The sequence below is a fragment of the Anoplophora glabripennis genome, unplaced genomic scaffold (genome assembly GCF_000390285.2).
Source record: "Anoplophora glabripennis isolate ALB-LARVAE unplaced genomic scaffold, Agla_2.0 scaffold143, whole genome shotgun sequence".
NCBI classification, from domain to species: Eukaryota; Metazoa; Arthropoda; class Insecta; order Coleoptera; family Cerambycidae; genus Anoplophora; species Anoplophora glabripennis.
In genome coordinates this window covers 66,798-86,681 of record NW_019416225.1, presented here as the reverse complement: position 1 = coordinate 86,681, position 19,884 = coordinate 66,798, and the positions used below count along the sequence as shown (strand labels likewise).

Sequence of the window (19,884 nt, the reverse complement as noted above, 5' to 3'; positions counted from 1 at the left end):
CAGAGTAGCCAAAAACAAATTAAGTCAATATAAATTAAATATCATATATCTAAAAACATTCTTAATGAAAAAAAAACCTTCAAAGTAATTCTGCTGTAGTTATATTGTCTTTTAAATAATTAAGTAATGATTCTAAACAACTTGAGGAAAGTTCCACAACTCTTATTTAGTTACAAACTTCTGTAGACACTTTGCGTTGTTGGTTGATGGCTTCAAGAACTTTCAGCAGTCCGACATAGATCAAAATATTAGTCAGGTAAAAATGAAAGTACACGATTTAGCTGTAACATATTAAAAAATGCATACTGGCTCCAAAGTAAACAAATGGAAACGCCATTAATAACTTGGCAGGTGATTAAAAAATAATCCTTCCCATATGTTGCATCTATTTTGGTGCAATATGTGAGAATTATGCAAAATGTATGAAAAATTTATAAAAAGATTAGTCCTGATCGTAAAGTTTGTATATAAAAATGTACAAGGCAAAAAATCTACAAAATATAGTGCCTATAAACATACATACATTTTTTAGATACTGAAATTGTTTCTTTAAAAATAAATGCTATGTTATTACATTTTATTATCCTAAATTTTTAGTGTATCTTCATTACAACAAATCACACTGCACTTAGGATAAGCTAAAACGTGGAAGAGGAGGGAAAATAGAATTCAAAAAATATTTTATGGTACGAATAAATGCCTAAAATATATCAACTGTGAACGAACTTAAAAGTACATCCCATGAAATAAATACAATTTCACTTTAGTAACATTTGAAACACATATCACCCGGAAAAACCTTAAAGGTATATTTTATTAAAACGTGTTTTTACGAGGGTAAGCTTAATGCTATCGGTATTGGGCACCAGGAAAATGCATTATATTTATTTGGCGAAATCCCTCCGTTATTGTAGGTGGTGGTCAATAAAAACATTATTTATTGTTTTTATATTCCCCAAGTACGTGAGAAAAATGTTCCTTTCTACTTTACTTGATAATAAAATAAATGAACTGCGTGGAAAGAAACAGTTTCTCCATAAGCGGAATAAAAATACAGGCAAACTTGCTAGTTCTAGCTTGTATTTTTAGAGGATATATGATAAAATTAACACAATCTGTAAGTCCCTGAACCTTTATTTCTAAATCTAAATCTAAATCTAGATATAAATCTCTTTATTGTACTGCAAGAAAGCTGCTCTTTAAGGCATTTCGAATATACGTCTGAATTATATCATTTCGTTCTAAATATATTATATTAATGTCCAGTTTTATTTTATTTTTTCTTAAAAGGCCTGTGACCAAGTCTGAAAAGTTAGCTACAATAAATATCCGTTACAAGAGATCTTGCTAGCAGAAATTGTTGTAATTAAAATAATTAGAAACGTTATTTCTCAAAACTCCAAATAAACCAAAAATAAAACCAGTGCCCGAAAGCAACCCTCATTTCAGCTTCGGGGAAATCAATATTGACCACAAGTTCCGCAAATACAACAGGACTGTTCCTGAATGAAAAAAGTTTCAATTCCGCCAGTTTTTCATTTATATTTACAATTAATTATGCTTATTGTTCGGTTTTCGCTGGTGGTGAAAACGAACAAAAGTCACTCCCTTAAATTTTTTATGCTTCAACTGATTTTGGGGTTGGTTCTTTGTATTCGTTTAATATTAAAATGCCATTATAACGGTGCAAAGCAGAAATCTACCCGATACACCCACTAAATAATGGACAAGATGGTACAGGATTTCGCTGTAAGAAAAGCAGAGACTTCATTACCAGACTAGCCTTACAATTTAAAATTTTGCAATAATTTTCTGTCTAATGTAGGGATATAGACAAAAGGGTTTTCAAATTATTTCAAGTAATTTGCTGTATGCTGTTATGTAATTTAAAAGAAGTAGATCGTTATAATAAATAAAGACTGTGAAATGACGTAATGATGTAGTGAAGCATGTGTATTTTTTTCTACAACTAATATTTTTACAACTTTTTCGTAGGAAATAATCTTTGAGTTTTGATAAATTCCCGTCTCAACGACAAGCAAGAGATGCCTGCTGGAAGAAATCTCAATCAAAGACTTTCCTTATCCGGCAAAAAACTATCCCAGAACTTATTTATTTGCTTGCTTAACGATGCTCCGACAACTTTCAGCTTTTTCAAATCGCAACTTACGTTGGTTGAATAGTAAACGCAAGGAGTCGATCAGCATTCAAGATGTAAAAGTAAAGGAGTTTTTTATTTGAACTTTAAGAAATACATGCTGAATATTTATTAACATACCTACCAGTACCAGTGAGAGTTACAAATTTTTGGAATTGTCTTAAAGGTGGTTTCTAGAGAATAACATTAGAGAGGAATGTTGTTAAAAATAATCTATTTGAGATGGGTTTTGAATCTATATAAAATTCTAAGAAAATAAAAAATACTCTAGGTACAGCATATGTAAACTCTCCTAGAATTTCCATAGATATGGATCCGAAAATACGATACTACCTAAATTTGCAAATGATTCCAGTTTACAAACTTATATTACATAAGGCTTTTTTATATTTGAGTTGTTTATTTGAGCATTTAGGAGGTTTCATGTTAATTTTCTACAAAACCAACAGATTTATTTTCAATTTCCGTAGACAAACAATCATAGACGTTGAAGCTGTTAAAGTTCCTCTTATTTGTAGAGAAAACACATACGTTCGGGCTTGGCGGTTCGCCAATTTATGTACGAATTAATGGGATACAAAAATCAGAAGAAGCAGAACATAGAACATCAATTTGCTTTTATGTAAATTACTTCGAATATTCCTGCGCTTAACAAGAATTTTAGTATCCTATATTGTAATCACATTCTCAAAGCATAGATATACTTTGTTTCCAGCTGTAGATATCAATAGATTGCTTAAGAAATAACTAACCTTGTCAAGAACATCTGTTCAATCAGGTTGTTCTTAAAAGATCGGGGTAATTTCTGAAATACCGTTTTTTCTTTCCAGGAATAGTAAATAGAGGAGACTCCTTCAGGAGGCGTCGTTCCCGAAGCAACAGTCTGTGTCCCCCTCAGATGGGGGGTGGCACCACTCCCTCGCCAGTGATGGATGAACCCGACCACAACACGCCAGTCTCCAATTATACAGTTGCTCTTCTGGGAGCCCAAGGTGTTGGAAAGACTGCTCTGATCAGCCAGTTCATGACTTCGGAGTGCATCAACGCTTACGACAGGCAAAAAGGTAAGAGCATGTGGGGATTTTTAGCTTTTATTCATTTTAAAATCGCATGTAATACCTATAGGAATGCTGAGGAATCACCAGTACCATATAAAAGGCGAAATATGTGAATGACATTGACACAGAGCTTTATCTGGACAGAAAAATCAATTTCGATACGAAACTATCCAAACCAATTCGTGGGGAATTTCCTATATTGTAGGAAATTATAGATAACATTGATAAAATGAAGAAAATGCCTGGCAATGTGAGGAAAGGACTGTTGCCCTTTTGAATATTATGTTTAATATTCAATAGTTCAAGTCTCAATTTCAGATTAATTGTTATGGAGAGAAACTAAGCAAAATCTTTATTCAATTCAATTTTCATTATTATAAGAGACGAAATTAACAGTTTTTTAAATCATCAAATTAACCAGTTTCATATGCCTTGTATACTCAGGATAGTTCATCCAATCCTATCCATTTGCCTGAGGCTGCTAAAATACAAAGCTTTTAAGGCTTATGTTCTATCTCTTTAACCTTTCACTTCGGCTGTATATTTTCACTAGAGTACTAGTTAAAATTGTTGCCAAGAAAGATAATACATTACATTAATATTTGAATAAATATATTTCCAGAAGCGTACTAATATTGGTATACACTATTATTACTATACATAACAATTTAGTACGTATTACAAAACTTTATAAAATCGCAGTTTGAAGACCTCCACAAATCGGTCGATGGGGTAGAAAACGATTACGTCCGTTCTGTATTTTTTTCCGCTCCAGACATGTCGTTTCAGATTTATTTCTTTCTATTAATTTCAATCGATATGTCTACATAGCTCCAATCCGCAATACACAGTTTATGTGGTGTCGGTCTTCCGACGAACTGCTGTTTCATCGATCCCAACTAATAGGATTGACTTATAGTCGGCCTGCCCAATCGCGGGTTTAACGCTAATTCGATATTAACAAGCAGAGTTGGTCAAAAAATACCAGCGCTCCAAGTAAGATTTATTTATTTATAAGTACAACACAAATAATAGAATCAGTTATGTGTATAGAATAGGGCTGTCTAAATCAGTAAATGATTGCTTAAAAAAGTCCTCCGTTAAGATTTGTGAATATACAGGGTGATTTTTAAAAGACTTGTTTTATTGTCACGTCTCGAATTTTTTAATCTAATGCTAATTCAAATTCAAAACTTTTTTTTTAATCAAGTGAAATCTTGTTTGTGTGGCTACAGATCTTTTGCAACCTAGATTTCTATTATCGAAGAATATTACTTGATTTCACTCAACGATTTAAAAAAATAAGTTGGCTTTAAAATAGAGTAAAAAGTACTGAAGTAAAAAGTACTTTTTTAACTTATAACAAATTAGAATTTATTTTCTGTATTAGATCTAATAATTAACAACAACTATCCAGAAAATCAGCGAGACTTGTATTATTATCGAATGTTATTAATAAAACGAAACAAATATATAAGGGGTTACTTTTTTTGTTAAATAAATACAGAAATACACTTTACCGAAGTTTCGCTTTTATCTACTCTATTTAGCCCCATTTCCGGAGTGGTTCCATGTCATCCCAACTTGAAGACACATTACATTCAAGTTTGAGCCACCTATAACTCCAAACGGGCAAAAACTCTACTTGCCTTGATTGTCTATTTAGCGCTGATGTATTTTGTTCCCATTTTTAAGGATTTTATCCACTCATAAAACGCTGCCGTTCCATTTTACAGCTACATTTGCTGGAAAACTCATTCGTCTTTTATATTTAACACCACTTATCTTCGAAAAGCTATCACGTATACAGCGTGATTATTTTATCTGGGTAAACACCAAAGATATATTAAACGTAGAATACTTTTCGTCGCTAGACCTCATTTTTCATCGATTGCTGAGAATCGTACAAGTTAACTGTGAGCAATTCTATCCGCATTGTGGTAAAACGGGAGCTATTTCGGGGCGAAACTACCGAAACAAGGCCTCCTTTGACGCAGCGGTGTTAATTAAGGGAAAGGTGTGCATTCCTACCAACGTGAGATCTTTTGCTTGCTTAGACACCGTTTGCCTGAAGTGAATATCGATTAGAACGCATCTAACTACCGAACTGTATTGCCTCTCGCAACGTGCATTCGTTGTTGGGTAACATATTGCTAAATTGATTAAAAACACTTAGTTGCGATGACGTGATTACACGGGAATAATGATGTAATGGAATATTGATTATATGGGATGCGTACAGGGTGATTGTTGTAATAGTAACTTTACCCAAACGTCGTGGAAATTATTCTTCCCAATTTTGTATTTTTGTTACATTAAATACCTCATTTTTTTTAACAACTTTTCTCAAATACAGGTTTTCCAATATCCCCTCCCGTACAAGAGATATAAGACGACTAGTATAGAGAAATTAATTTTTAGCAGCAGTCATTGTCGTAGAAAACAAGAGATTTCCAATGTTTCCTAACCGAATATTATATTTGTAAGTTAACATGAATTGACTGAGAGGAAAATCCACCTTTTGTAATATGCACAGCTAAATTCTACGTTATAAATCAAAAGATATTGGCATTAGCTACGTGACTTCAGTCGGTACAATGATAGAAACCAAAAGCGTACTAAGCAGTCTGAATTTTCACTGCTGGGTCCCCAGAATTTATATTATGTCAAAGAAATTTATTTGAATTTAATTTTCGATATTTCGTAAATGAAAAGTATTGTGTCTTGTTCCATAGATAACTAAGTATTTAAAAAGTAACTTTTACCTGAAAACTATACCGCTTTATTCCACATTTCTCGCACCAGTTTTTGGTCGCACGACTTCCTAGATTAAATTTTCGTCGAATGTTTTTCGCGCTGGTTCCAATCTAATAATTAATTAAGTTAGCGCTAGAAAATGACGTCAGTGGTTGGCTTGGGCATGAAAGCAAATTCATTACTTGCTGATAAATGTAATTGTATCTAATAAATCGTGTATAGCTCTGTTTATATAAATAGATAAGATAAATTCACGCCACGTACAGAAAAAATTGTTGAGAGGTCGAAAATAACCCAACTTATGCCGCAGGGTGTTTGATTTAACGATCTAGGAAGTGTGGATTCAAAATCACCGTCATCTATCATTTCCTAACCTAAAATTAGCAAGAGAGGCTGGTCCAGCGGCAGGTGTTTCCGTTTTATCTCAGTTCTAGATCGATCAGTTTATATTTTAAGATATTGCTCTAATTTACCGGCAGGAAGTATCTCTTTGTCAATTTGTTTCCTCGCTAAACGTATTTTTTACGTTCTATATTTGAATTTGCTAATTAAAAGTGGAGTAATTTCCAAGCTTTTTCAATTAATAACGCGGCACCTATTATTTGACTCACACACAGAAGTGTACGTCTCCGCAACGGCAACGCATCGCACGTGTGTGACGGGCCTAAATATGCTTTCTATTATTTTCTATCTTGAACCTAAAAAACTAGTAAATATCTTTACATGTTATTAAAAATTATTTTCAGGCCAATATAGGAACTTTAATATCAGCAAGAAACCGACTATTGTTCGATCCTTTGTATTGGCAATAATGATGTACTGAAACAAAGAAGGGCCCAAGGTAGAGAAGAGGCTATTGTTATAAGTTACTTTCAAACTCACCCTACAGCGTTAATAAGGGGGGCTTAAACGACTTAAATTTAACGCGATATGAAGGGTTGCGAAAGCCAATAAATTTCACGACTTTAAAATTAATAACTGGCCCAATTACGCCTTGAAGGCTTTGAAGGGTGGAAATTTTTTAATACTTAGTAGCTTTTGTATTTATACCCAATTTGGATGTTCACTTTGTCACACGAATTTCAAAATAAAAGTTATCAAAAAAACAGATATAATTTCCAGATTAATTTTTTAACAGTTTTGCTTGCAAATACAGTAAAATATCAGCATGCTTTTGTTATACCTAGAGAAATTATTTGAAAGACATTAAAAAAGAACAATCCCTAAATTTTGTATCCAAAAACACTATTAATACTATATCTAATATTTAATTACGTCCCTTCCATAGGTAAATGGTACTGAAAAACATTTTTTACATTAAAGCACAAACGATTTTTCTTCTGTCCAACGAAATACCTGGTTTAGATCATCTTGCAGTTTAGTGCAGTCATCAGTAGAATTAATTTCTCTGTAGATTTTGAAATCGCCCGCAAACAGGAGACACATTGGATGACATTAGCATTTATAACACATACGAAAGGCAACGGCACAAGGGTGGAGCCTTGCGGAACTCCCGCCCTTGCTTTATAAAACGCCCGAACAGCCTGAACTGTAATTTTGGTGTACCATTTACTGACTCTACCATTTTAATTATTAAAATAAATATTAAGTATCAGGGATGTGTAAACAACTGTTTTAACTTTTGGCAGAAGCAGGTTGCGGAATACTCCTTATTGTTCGTTTAAATCAAACTTAAACTTCTCTTCAGATGAAGAGATATGCGAAGATTTACAGGATGGTAGCAATGAAACCTTTAGTGTAATCGTAATTCATAACACTCATAATTAATAAAAATATACGGCAGATCAAAGAGCCGCAAAGTTATTTTAGTATATTCCTTAACATTGAATCATTCTGTTGACCATCGATTTCCGAGATTCAAAAATAAAATTGTATTTATATAACCACTTCAAACATTAATGTATGGAAAATATTTATTTGGATTTTATTTCGTAAACAAAACTGAAGATTTTTCAATTTTTATGGTTTCAGTTCATTTTCCTGGTATCTTTAAAAGTTTACGAAATTTTTTATACGTGCGGAAAATATCTTCCGTCGTTTTTATTAAATTCGGCGTATTCGTTTAAATTTTACATAATTTTTTCCTTGAGAACCCTGTCTTACAAAAATGTGCCAGGAAGGTACACAAACGTATTTTTTTTTGGATTTCTGACCACCGGTTGCTAGTTGCCACATTGTAATAAAAAGTATGAAGTATAGCAGAAACGAAAAGTGGATGATAAAAATGTCGGGAGAATAAAATAAATAGATAATTTACCAGTGTCGAGCGTGTTAAAAATGTAATACCAAGAAACGTGACATAATTAAAGACGACGCAGATTTTTGTAACAGCCTTTTTATTTGTATTCTACCTATTTTCTCGAAAGAAGGTGAACTAAAAATCTATATAGCCTTCCATCTGACAGTACGTTAAAAACTTTCAATGTAACAACGGCTCTTCTATTTTTGTCATCGCAAATAATGGCATTTAGGTTATATCAAATTGGAACCCTTACCAACCTGCTGATGAGAATATGACGTGACGTTACAGCAGAGCTTTCCACGCATTATCAACTACTGGTGTAAGCCTTAAAAGCCTATAGGAAAACCACTTGCACTTGCATGACTTGCACGTTCTTTTGCCGTCCAAATCACTAAAGAATTGCAGCCAACACAACAATCTTTTACGGAAGAGATACTTCAGTAATGAAAAATTTCACACATTTGCTTCATCTCTATATTCATTATTGAAACATCGCCTTCTACAAATGTTCGTCCGAAGCCAATTCGACAAATCTGCAATTACTTGTTGCGGGAGAAAAAACAGCTGGGACAGTTAAGGAAAATTAGGTTACTTCACCCTCGTAACGCCTCGGTTTCCCTTGTCTGCTTGCGGGTTCTGACCCTTAATGAAATTTGGCAGGTGCCAGCTGTTCAGAACGATTGCTGTGAATGTAGACCCAGACCAATACACGCGTCTAAGGACGTCGAGTGGCCACAGGGATTTAATGAAAATATGGTCCCGCCAGCAAGGACGAAAAACATGGAAAAATCGCTAAAATCATAGGTTCAAGGAAGCAAAACGGGCATGCACTGTTCTGGTTTTTAAATATTTGTCATTTTTTGTCCGTGCCGCATTGTTAACAGGATATGCATGTTATACAAGGTGTTTCAAAAATATGGTGCAGAACTGGGGCAGAAAAATTTTAATAGCTTCAAGATGGCTTGATTTCACAGGAAACTCAGTAGGGGTCTTTAGACTTAAGATTACAATAATTTTATTGAGAAAAAGATTTTTATTGAAGAGGAGGTAAATTGGCTGGCTAAAAAAATTCTATGTTTTCAATGATGTAATATATTTTCCTGAAAAAAACATCTTAAAAGTTGTAGTAACGGTAGTATTGTACTGATACATATTATTTCAATTAAAACTGGGAAAAATAGCGAGAAAATTGATAACGGAATCCAATAATGCTATATCTAAAAAAGCAGGCACATGTATGTGGAAAAATAAACTTAGCACAAATGTACTATTTCTTTTTTTATTTCAACTGATTATATATAGTACCAGCAAAATTTCAAAGAAAACAAATTTTTTCTATTCTTTCAGAAGAAAATTAACCCTTAATTCGCAAATTTTGGAAAACTATTTCTTCGTGATGGTACCGAGTTTAATTTGGACCATTTTGGAATTATTTTTAAAAAAATGCGTTCTGAAGACTGCATGAATATGATATCTTTATCTTCTGTCTCGTTTGCGTCATAATTTAAAAACATCCTGTATATTAATGTTTCATATAACGCCTAGTAAAACGTTTGTATTTGTGAGGACTTTGGAAAGTTTTATATAGACAAAATATGACATATAAAAAAATATTTTTTAATGTAACAATTGAAGGATTTGAATACAAATCTGTATGTATCTGATATGCAAGAGTTTTTAAGTCATAAAGATATGCTTATAGCAACTTTATATAATTTAATTACACGCTGCATTCAGGCTTTGTTTGCTTTCTAGGGACGTAATAAATTTCCTGTTATACTCGTCCAAAGTTGCTCAAGTTCGTAAAGTTTTCGAAATGTGAGACGAGGAATAAGTAGCAACCAAAATAACAATCGATCAACAGTTAGTAACTTTGTTATATTTCAAAGGAGCCACATTGTTGAACGTGAATGAACATTTATTATTGATTGCATAGATTAATACTAAGTAAAAATTTAGAAATAAAAGTGAGATATACAAACTTTGGTTCTTTTTTTAATTTGGCAACAGAACAAAAATGAATTGGTCCTACGGTTCACGAGCAGTTTCATTTGCATGCTTTTCCTTTTTCCTTTGTGTTTTTAATGCTCCCTTTATTAAGTTCTCCACGTCCAATAGGGCACGAAAATAACATAATTCGGTATGCCAATAATTCCAGTCGAGAGCTTGACTGGAAAATTGTGTTATAGGGTTTGGGGGTACTCAATTTTTTTCTTTCTTTTTGACCCGTTTGAACCATTGTCCCGTAAAATCTAAACCCACTTATACCCGTGACAAGGAATTTTATCAAAACGTTTTTCTAATCGACCTACTTAGATGACAAACTTACATTCTTGAAATTAAAGTGTTGGCGTAATTCTTTGTTTCAGACAACTTAGATTTCTTACTAGATAATATATAGACTGTTTAGTCCTATTGCACTATAAACAATAGCCTCAATCCATTACCTTTAGTTTTTTAAGTTCGAGAAAAGAATATAAAGAAATTTGTCCATTTGGAACGTCAAGCTGTCTTTGGTACTTTTGTATCGAATAAAATAATTTATTAAAAATAATATTAGGAAAACTGTTTATTCACGTTTTAAACTCAAACCGATACTTACGTAATATGATGATGCTGTCGCATATATAGACACTGAATAACATTTCTAAATAGAATTCGGCTTTCGTCTGGTTCGACCACGTTTACCTTTGACGTAACTCGAGGTGTAAACAAATGATTGCTGATTGAGTGATATCGCAAGCAACTTCTATATTTAAATTAAACATTCACTTATAATTCAATTAAACATATTTTTTAGTCCTTTTAGGGATCATCAGTTCAGCAAACGTTAAATTAACTAAATCGAATTTGATTTGAAAATGTACTACAACTTGTGTTATTCCTGGCAAGTTAAAATTAATAAGATTATAGCAATCGATGTGTTTTCCAGTTTAGTTTCAATAAAGGGACTTTTATTTACTCACATTTACGTAAGTTAATTCCGAACGCCTGCAACGGCTTTAGAAAAAAATATATAGATTTATGGCATACACGCGAGACATACAAAAATACCTCTAGTAAAGTCGCGTAAATTCTAAACTTATTTTTATAGCCATTGGTCACAGAATATAAATATTATATCTAGTATGTAAGGTATGCTCCAAGAAAAACAAAGATTCGCTTGTATTGCGCTACAATAAAAATTGCCCTAACATAAAACTGTTCCCGCTGTTCTCATACATACATTCATAATGTTGATTTATATTCGGGTTTTATTATTTGAAGACGGATAGATTTTATTGTTTCATTAACAAATGCAGTTGTGTACTCAAATTTATTTAAGCACAATAATACTTTGTAACTTTTAAGAGAATGTTATTTACGGTCTTTTTTAAATTGCCAAAAAAATTTCGATTGTTTTTTGGCGCGACTTTCTTCTGCACTTTGATTAATGCCTCGTAAAAGCTAGTAGGTCAGAGAAAATTATAAATTTGCCAGTTTTACGCTGAGAGCTGTTGGATATTTTTATGTCCTGACACAGTTTCACGATTTTTTTATTTTTAACGTTTAACGTAACGTCGGTAAATTTACAATGTATGTGAGGAAAACGCGGACTAAAGTGGTGTGGATTTATAATTCCACAGGCACATTTTTATGCAATCTAGCTAGGAATGAAAGTGACGACAGGAAGTGTAAAACAGCGATTAAACTCACTGGAATTCATTGGCTAATTCACCGGAAACGCATGATAGATTCCTGCGCTTACCCGTAACCAGCCTCTTTGAAGTCTCAATTAATAATTGATTCGACAAATTAGCTTGGTCCAGCAGCCGGACTGCATTAGCGCGATTTCCCGATTAATTAAGTAAACTCGGTAAGCTCTACCGTCAAGGCACCGCAACTGTTCCTTTATTGAGACGGGCCGAGAAGTTTGGAAATAAGCTGCTCCGGAAAAGACGAAACTTGTTTTGTAGTTCATCGAAGGCTCCACATTTTCTTGGTGAGGCTGAAATATTGATGATTTTTAAAGTTCGCGAAAGTTTATTGGTTTAAAGCTGATATTTCTATGGCCCAACAGAGATAATATTATATTAATTCTACAGATAAATCAGTGCCGTTAACACCCCAATATCTGTTGTAACTTATGAAATTATAGCGTTTATTTTACCTCTGTCTCCACCGAAAATATTTTTTGTAGAGACTATAAGTAAATAAATATAAATTTGTGTTTTTTTTTTAATTGGACTAAAAAGTCTATAAATATGCCTAACATTTATGCTAAAATAAAATTTCCAGAGGATATTTATCTTCATCTAGCTAATCTTCTTATTTGGAAGTCACCTAAAATATATCTAATTTGTAGCAGTTGTGTCCTTGATCTTAATAGCCAATTTTTCAAAATACAGCGAGTAATAGCCAATTTTTCAAAATACAGCGGGTATTAATATTAGGGAGTTTCATCACAACATCATAATGCTCTAAATGTCCACTACCATTTTCGCTGGACAACACCTCAAGAAAAGGAAACAGTGGTACGCAAAAACACTCAGACCCGGTCCAGTTCCAGATATTTCGGTAAGTTTGGAAAAAATACAGTTTTTGTTAACCGTTACAGAATACAGAACTGGAATGTGGACCATTCTGGTTTAATAATAATTTATTCAATGCCATTTAACACCAAATTGCAATTTCACCATTTGTTTCTTCTAAAGCCAAACGTTAAAAAAACGTGTAGAATACCTAATACTAAAGCTAACATTACTAAAAGCATCGTATATGACCTTTGATCCTTTGTGTTGGTGGTTTCAATTTTTCATACATCGTTTATTTAGTTGTTGGCGGTGTATATAATCTGTACGATTAGAGTAAATTGTTTTAAGAAATCGATCCATAATAAATCAGTTATTTTAGGTGAGGAGAAACAGCTAAGTTTATTTTAATTTTAAACATACGTGTTAGATTTTGTTTGCCTATAGGGATTGAGTTCAAGGGTACATCAGCATAGAAGAATTGAAAATATCCAGTAAAACGTATTCATCTGAACAATGGTGTACAGGAAATTTATATGAGGAACTTTTTTAAATCCAAATCCGACTAGTGTTTCCTGAAATCGTTTAAATGAGAACAAAACAACTTCGTTTCCGCTTAATTCAAATGCTGAATGATCCCTGTCTTTTTATTTTGACTTGGCCTTTTCTACTTTAATAGATTTTATTGTAAATATGTACTCACGACTTCAAACTCTACTTTACACAAGTATACACTCAAGTACTAGTTTTTACATTATTTTTTTATTCGATTCTACTTTTACTTTAGAAGTAAAGTTCCGCTTTAAGTGTATTGGACAAAGAGCTAGTATTTTATTGACGAACAATACTAGAAAAGTTACACGAACGTAACTAGACGTAACAGTGCTGCAAACTGCTTCTACTGAAAGTCAGTGCAGTCAGTTTATAAGATAAGTCTCAGTTTGTTAAGTTTATTACAATTGTCGTGGGTCACGGTAAATAAATTTTCATTATAATTGTTGATATGTATTCTCATTAATGGTAGGATTATGAAAAATAAAGCGATAGGGTATAATTTTCAGTTTAGTATTTAGATCTTATACGTCTTACTAAAAAGAGATAGCTTGCACATCAACCTCGAGTATCTCACAGTTGTCGGTTCATGTAACTGAAACAATTTATCATACTCAACCCAAAGATGTAAATTACGTTTTAAAGGAGCTCAGACCGCCCCAGCGTCTGCGGAAAGTCTGGGTTATTTTTTATTCCTTTTATTTTACAACCGTCTCTACATTTAGTAAGTAATAGTAGTATTTAGTAAACGGTTTAAAATAAATAGCACGGGTGGCGCAACTGTTGAGGAAAGTTCATACAATTAACTGTTTCTCGTTCTTTCAGGTAAGCTTTCACAGGATCAAAACCAGAAAGCAGCTAAATAACAGGTAATAAGCTTGAGTCGCACTACCACTCGTACCCTCCAAATAAAGCAAAAATAACCGTTTAAATTGCTTATTCTGTCTGGGTCTGATGAGCTTTAGCAAAGTACTTAGTGGTTTGTAACACGACTCTAGAGCTCTTACTATTTTATTTGGATTTGTTGGTGAACACCAGAGTTTTATAAAATGGAAAACGTTTAAAAGGTTGTCGAGGGTCAATCTACTGCTGAAATGAGAAACTTAAAATCAGTTAATGTATGTATATAAAATTATGGTAAATAGTATGGGCGTTTGTCTCTATTATTAAATAGACGAAGGACAGTGATATGAGATTTTAATTCAGTTTCCTGTTAATAGGTGGCGCAAATTCGATTTTTTTGATCGCCAGTTAAACATCCTGTTGTCTACATTTTATTTGCGACAATTTCTAGTACTTTGTTTTATTTAATTAAGTTTTCTGTAACACTGAACTTTTTTGTAATAAATAATGTCCTTGCGCGAAAAGGATGAGTCAGGAGATGTCTTTGAGAATTATTTACTTTTGTTTAAAGGTACTGGTTTGCAGCATTGTCTCTGGTATTTTACTACCTGTGCATTTATATTATAATCCTTTGGTATGTTTTTCTTTTCAGTGTAATTATAAAAAATTAGGCATGAACCGACTGTAAATGCTGAGAAAATGAAATAAACGGTTCTGTAATTATTTAATGTTTCAATTCCGGGAATTGCGGATAAAGCTATAATAAAACCCTCCCCGATGTTTTCAATATCTTCCGTTTCTCTGAGTCGGGGATTTCTTTGAAGTTGTCCCTGATCTCGAAAAATACGACTCAGTATTTCGATATCCGAAGCAAATTACATTCAAAATATCAACTTCTCCTAAGGCGGCGGTTCTATTTATCTATTTATACTTTCCGCAAACTGAATTTCAGGACATTACGACGAAAATTCCATGTTACGGTAAAAAATATGTTTATTAAGCAAAACGTATTAATAATTCTAAAAAAGTTTTAAGTACAGTGGAACAAAATATCAAATACTCCCAAGGAGGCATTTCTATTTAACTATTTATAGATTTTTTCCCTGTTTTTGTCTAGGAAGACCTAATGGTAATTTATAACAAGTTTATAAGTGCAGTGGAACCTTCTCCAGAGATTATTTCCTCAAAGCTTACCGTATTTCCATTTAAAGAACATTTAGTTTCAAAACTGTGTCGAATTTCACGAAGACGCTTGGCTTAACGCGTTTTGAACTTATGAACAGATGCATTGTGTTCATTTACAAAACGGAACGACTTGGTTTATAGCTCCACTTTACAAACTGCGCTCGGTTACGTCTATTCGTAGTTGCTCCGTAACTCTCTTTCTAATTGTCAACTAAATTAGAATATACCGATTTTCTAAGCTACTTGGGAAGCGGAGCGAGAATCCTCGCTTTGTACAGATTTATGGTAAGGTGAAGGCGCCAAATAAATTTAAGTTTATGGTGTTCAGGCTAATGCAACCTACCTCGAAGTGTCCGATTATTGAACTGCGGCCTTTTGCCGCGGGCAGTAAAACTCTATTTGGCAGCGTCTGCCTGATTATAGAAGATAGGAAAGGTATAATTAAAAAGAATGAACAGCGAATTTATATTTTAAATACTGTACTATAGTTAAATTGAATTTATTGGATTATAGCAATGTTATTTTATTTTCTAGAATTTCCAATACAAACCTTCCTTACATTTCTCATTTGTTTGAGAGTTATATTAGGTATAACTGTGTTTTGTCCAAAAGAACGGTATACAAATCATGAAGCTATTAATACCTACCAATATGTCACAGGTGATAAAGAAAGAAATATTTTTATTCTAATACATTGTAGTATAAATTTCCCACTGTGACCGTTCGGAAAGATCTGTGTTATGAAATCTATACATATTTTGTGTAAATGTCAATTGAATCGACAGAAAATCCGTCTTCTATTACCATAAAACGACGTGATACATTAGCTTTCATGTCTGGTACTGACATGTAGAGATACAACCCCTTATTTTGAATGTTATCGATGATTAAATGTGTTAATTTATCACATCGGCATTTGCCACTGACACCCATATATCCTGGAAAAGTAAAAATGAATTAATACCTAAAATAAATATACTCGTAACTATGTCTTCATCGCTGTTGGAGTTTAATCAAATAAGAAGAAAATTCGTGATTTTACCAAAAAAAAAAAACAACTGTTAATCTCTGTACTATGTAAATCTTCTTCTCTCCCAGAATCAATGAAGGATAGCAATACCTCCAAGTGATTCCAAATTTGTTTACAAACGACTCCCTTGTGGGCGATCTTTACAGAGAGCGATTTATTTCCTTCAGTGTGAAAAATTCAATGAAGGAATTATTTTTCGCCATTAAAATTTCAAATATCATCGTTAAGCGGCCCCTTGTAAATCTTGTAAATTTAATTCCAAGAGAACCCTTAAAAAAATTCACTGCGGCAAACGGCATTAAGACATAAATCAACAGAAAAACCGTAGTTTGTCTGACGTCATCAAGAAATCGTTTTTTAATAATTTTGCTGCGTCTGCCTTTACACGCCCGTCATCTACACCTACGTCAGTTTGCTGTCCGACGTGATGTAACCTTAAATGAACTTCAGAGGAAAAGCTGTTAATAGTTATATGTGCAAATGTTCGTCGATTTAAAGAATGCCAACAATTTGATAATCTCAAGAGCCCAGGAATAATTATAAATAAATTTTACATATTTTTCGGAGCGGAAATAGCAGCGTGTGCAATGGTGCTACAATTAATTTATTAATAAGGCCTTAGAAAAAAAGATTTATAATGTTTGATGTTTGTAACAGATGGAAAAATATAAAAATAGTCATATTAGTTGTGTATACATGTTTCCATACTTCTGTGGTCCAAATATAGGCACAATTCAATATTTTTAGCGCCTCCCATGTTTGAAAGTGACGATGATCGACAAGCGAAAAAGAAAATAAATTGTATACATAACACCTCCTTACCAATAAAATATCACTTTAGGGCTTTGTTACTTAAATTACAATCCCTAAAAGCGTATTGTTTTTTTTCTATGACGCATCAAAATATTTGAATTGCCTCAGTTGTCTGAATATTCAATATCGGGGGATTTCCGTATTAGTTTTTGTATTGACACTGACAGTATACATCACACCGGCTTCCAATAAGGTCGTTTATTGCTTTTCGGGACGAGCAACAGAAATTTAATTTCAAATATCAGTTCAACCATAAGTAACAACAAAACAGAACACTTTTTATTTAATTGGATTTTTTCCCAACTACACAAAAGAAATTAAATATTTAAAAACCTTAGAGAAATAACGGTCTGAGATTATAAAACCTTATGATAATTAGTGTTTTTTTGCAGAAACTTTTACCATCAACCTTTACTAACAAACAAGGAACGCTGAATGATTGAGAATAGGTAGTTATTTTTGTATCTATCTAGAATACGAAATGGTACTTTCGCGTTCAAGAAAGGAAGTTATTTTGCTGCGTCAAACCCAATAATTCTACTGTAGATCCATTTGTAATATTATTATCGCAGGAAAACGTTATACGTTGAGTTTTATCCAAATTTAATTTAATATTATTTGCGAACCACTCATTGGCTTTATTTTTCAATACATTTACATCAAATTGTAAGGAAACTGCATTATTATTGCTACAAATCAAGGATGTATCTTCAGCGTAGCATATACATCTCTCAGGACAAATAGAGAAAAAGGTCATTCATATAAATAATAAAGAGTAGGGGCCCCAAAACCGAACCTTGAGGTACCCCGCTCTCTACTGTAGTTAGATCAGAGCAACACATTGCTTTCTGGAAGTAAGGAATAGTTCTAACTACATCCCCCTAACACCATAACGGAAAAGTTTCTCAATGAGGAGATCATGAGAAATGCAATCAAAGGCCTTGCTAAGGTCACATAGGGTAAGCCCAACCAGCTCTCCCCTCTCAAGTCTCTCTATCACGCAATTCACAACTTGGGAAATGGCATGCGCTGTCGAAAGACCTCCTCTAAAGCTCAAAAGTACAGTTTGTAATATTACATTGAATTCTTTTTCATTATGTAAACTTTAAAGTATATATAACAAAATGTCTTGTATGAAACTTTGTTGTCAGTTACGAGATAGATATCGGTTTGTATTGCACCTAAAATATTTAAAATACTGCCTCCACTCGTATGTCAGGCAGCGAACTTCTCAAATCGCCCTCGTATGTTTTATTCATTCCTAATTTTATCGTTTATCGATCCCCGCGGAGTGGCAGCCTATTTATTGAATCGTTTTTGTGGGAAATTACCCAAATAGAGAAAACCGCGCACTCAATCATTAAATGAAGATCGCTTACAACTTTTAATCACGAGCTCGTCGCCGAGGCTTCGGACGAGTGCAACAGACGTTTAATTAATAGACGTAGACATCCTCAGACAATTATTAATACACTCCACGGGGCTGCGCTGCCTCCTACACCGACAGCCTTGGCGGAGATTTAACGCAGGGAATTACCCCTCTTGTGCAATGCTTCGCTTTCAATTAACGCGCCGTTCGTTGAAACGGGGCCTCATGTAGAACCAGACGTTGGAAATGGAAATAATGTCATTAGGTCTAACTCGACACGGGTTATGTGTACGGGTGGAGGGGAAACTCCTTAATCATATTAAGTAACCCGAATTAGAGGCGTCGTTGGTGGTGTCAGGATTGTCTTGAGATTTCGGGAATTGTCACAGGGCGACAAACGATCGTCTCATTGCTCAAGCACCAATTTAGGGCGCTTGGAAAAGGGGTGCAAAAATTGGCGCGATGTTTTTTGGGACTGTTTTAGAGACTAGATCGATTTGTAAATAAATACACATGCCTTTTTGAGTATACACAGTGTTTGAAGTTTGTTTGCCTTAATTTTAACAGACGATAGAATACATTAAAATAAACAAAAAAAAGCCTTATATGACATGGATCCTAAACTCAACCATTTCCGAGAAAAAAATTATCAAAATCTCCAACTTGATTAATTAAGGAATAGAATGACATGAAATACAATGTTTATCACTTTTTTCAACTTCTTTATTAGGGTGGCTCAAAAGAACGAATTTTTTCTGTCTGTCTCTTGTGAAAATATATTAGTTTATCACGGTTTAAGAGCCCCCTCAAAAAATCAGATCAAAAAAATTTTTTTAGAGGTGGCTGAAGATTTTTAAAAATTTCCAAAATCGCCAAAAATTGATTTTTTTAAATTTTTTTCTCGTTATTTTATCATTTTCTAGCTTGAAAAAAATCTCGATTATTTTAACTTTCAAAGTAGTGTACCTATATTTTCGAACGACCTCTAAAAATAAATATCAACGAGCTAATATATTTTTTTTAATTGAATTTGATGAACAGAAGAATATAAATAAATCACAAGACACNACAAATTTTTTTTTAGAGGTAGCTCAAAATTTTTTTAAATTTCCAAAATCGACAAAAATTGATTTAAAAAAAAAATTTTTCTTTAATTTATCATTCTCTAGGTTGAAAAAAATCTCGATTCTAAAAATTTCTATCGATTTCTAAAGGTCACTCATAATTATTTTAACTTTCAAAGTAGTGTCCCTAAAATGTTTTTGAGCGACCTAATAATAAATATCAACGAACTAATAATTTTTTTTATTGAATTTGATGAACAAAAGAATAAAAATAAATCACG

At 33.1% G+C, this 19,884-nt stretch overlaps 1 protein-coding gene across 2 annotated transcripts in view; it reads left to right on the top strand.

The window, feature by feature from the left end:
• LOC108914974 (GTP-binding protein GEM) overlaps positions 1-19,884 on the top strand; it is a 75,324-nt gene that overhangs the window by 33,341 nt on the left and 22,099 nt on the right. For both annotated transcript variants that reach the window (XM_018720911.1, XM_018720912.1), the window contains one exon: positions 2,989-3,222. In XM_018720911.1, coding sequence (XP_018576427.1) covers positions 2,989-3,222 — 234 coding nt within the window. The remainder of the gene's footprint in view (positions 1-2,988; positions 3,223-19,884) is intronic.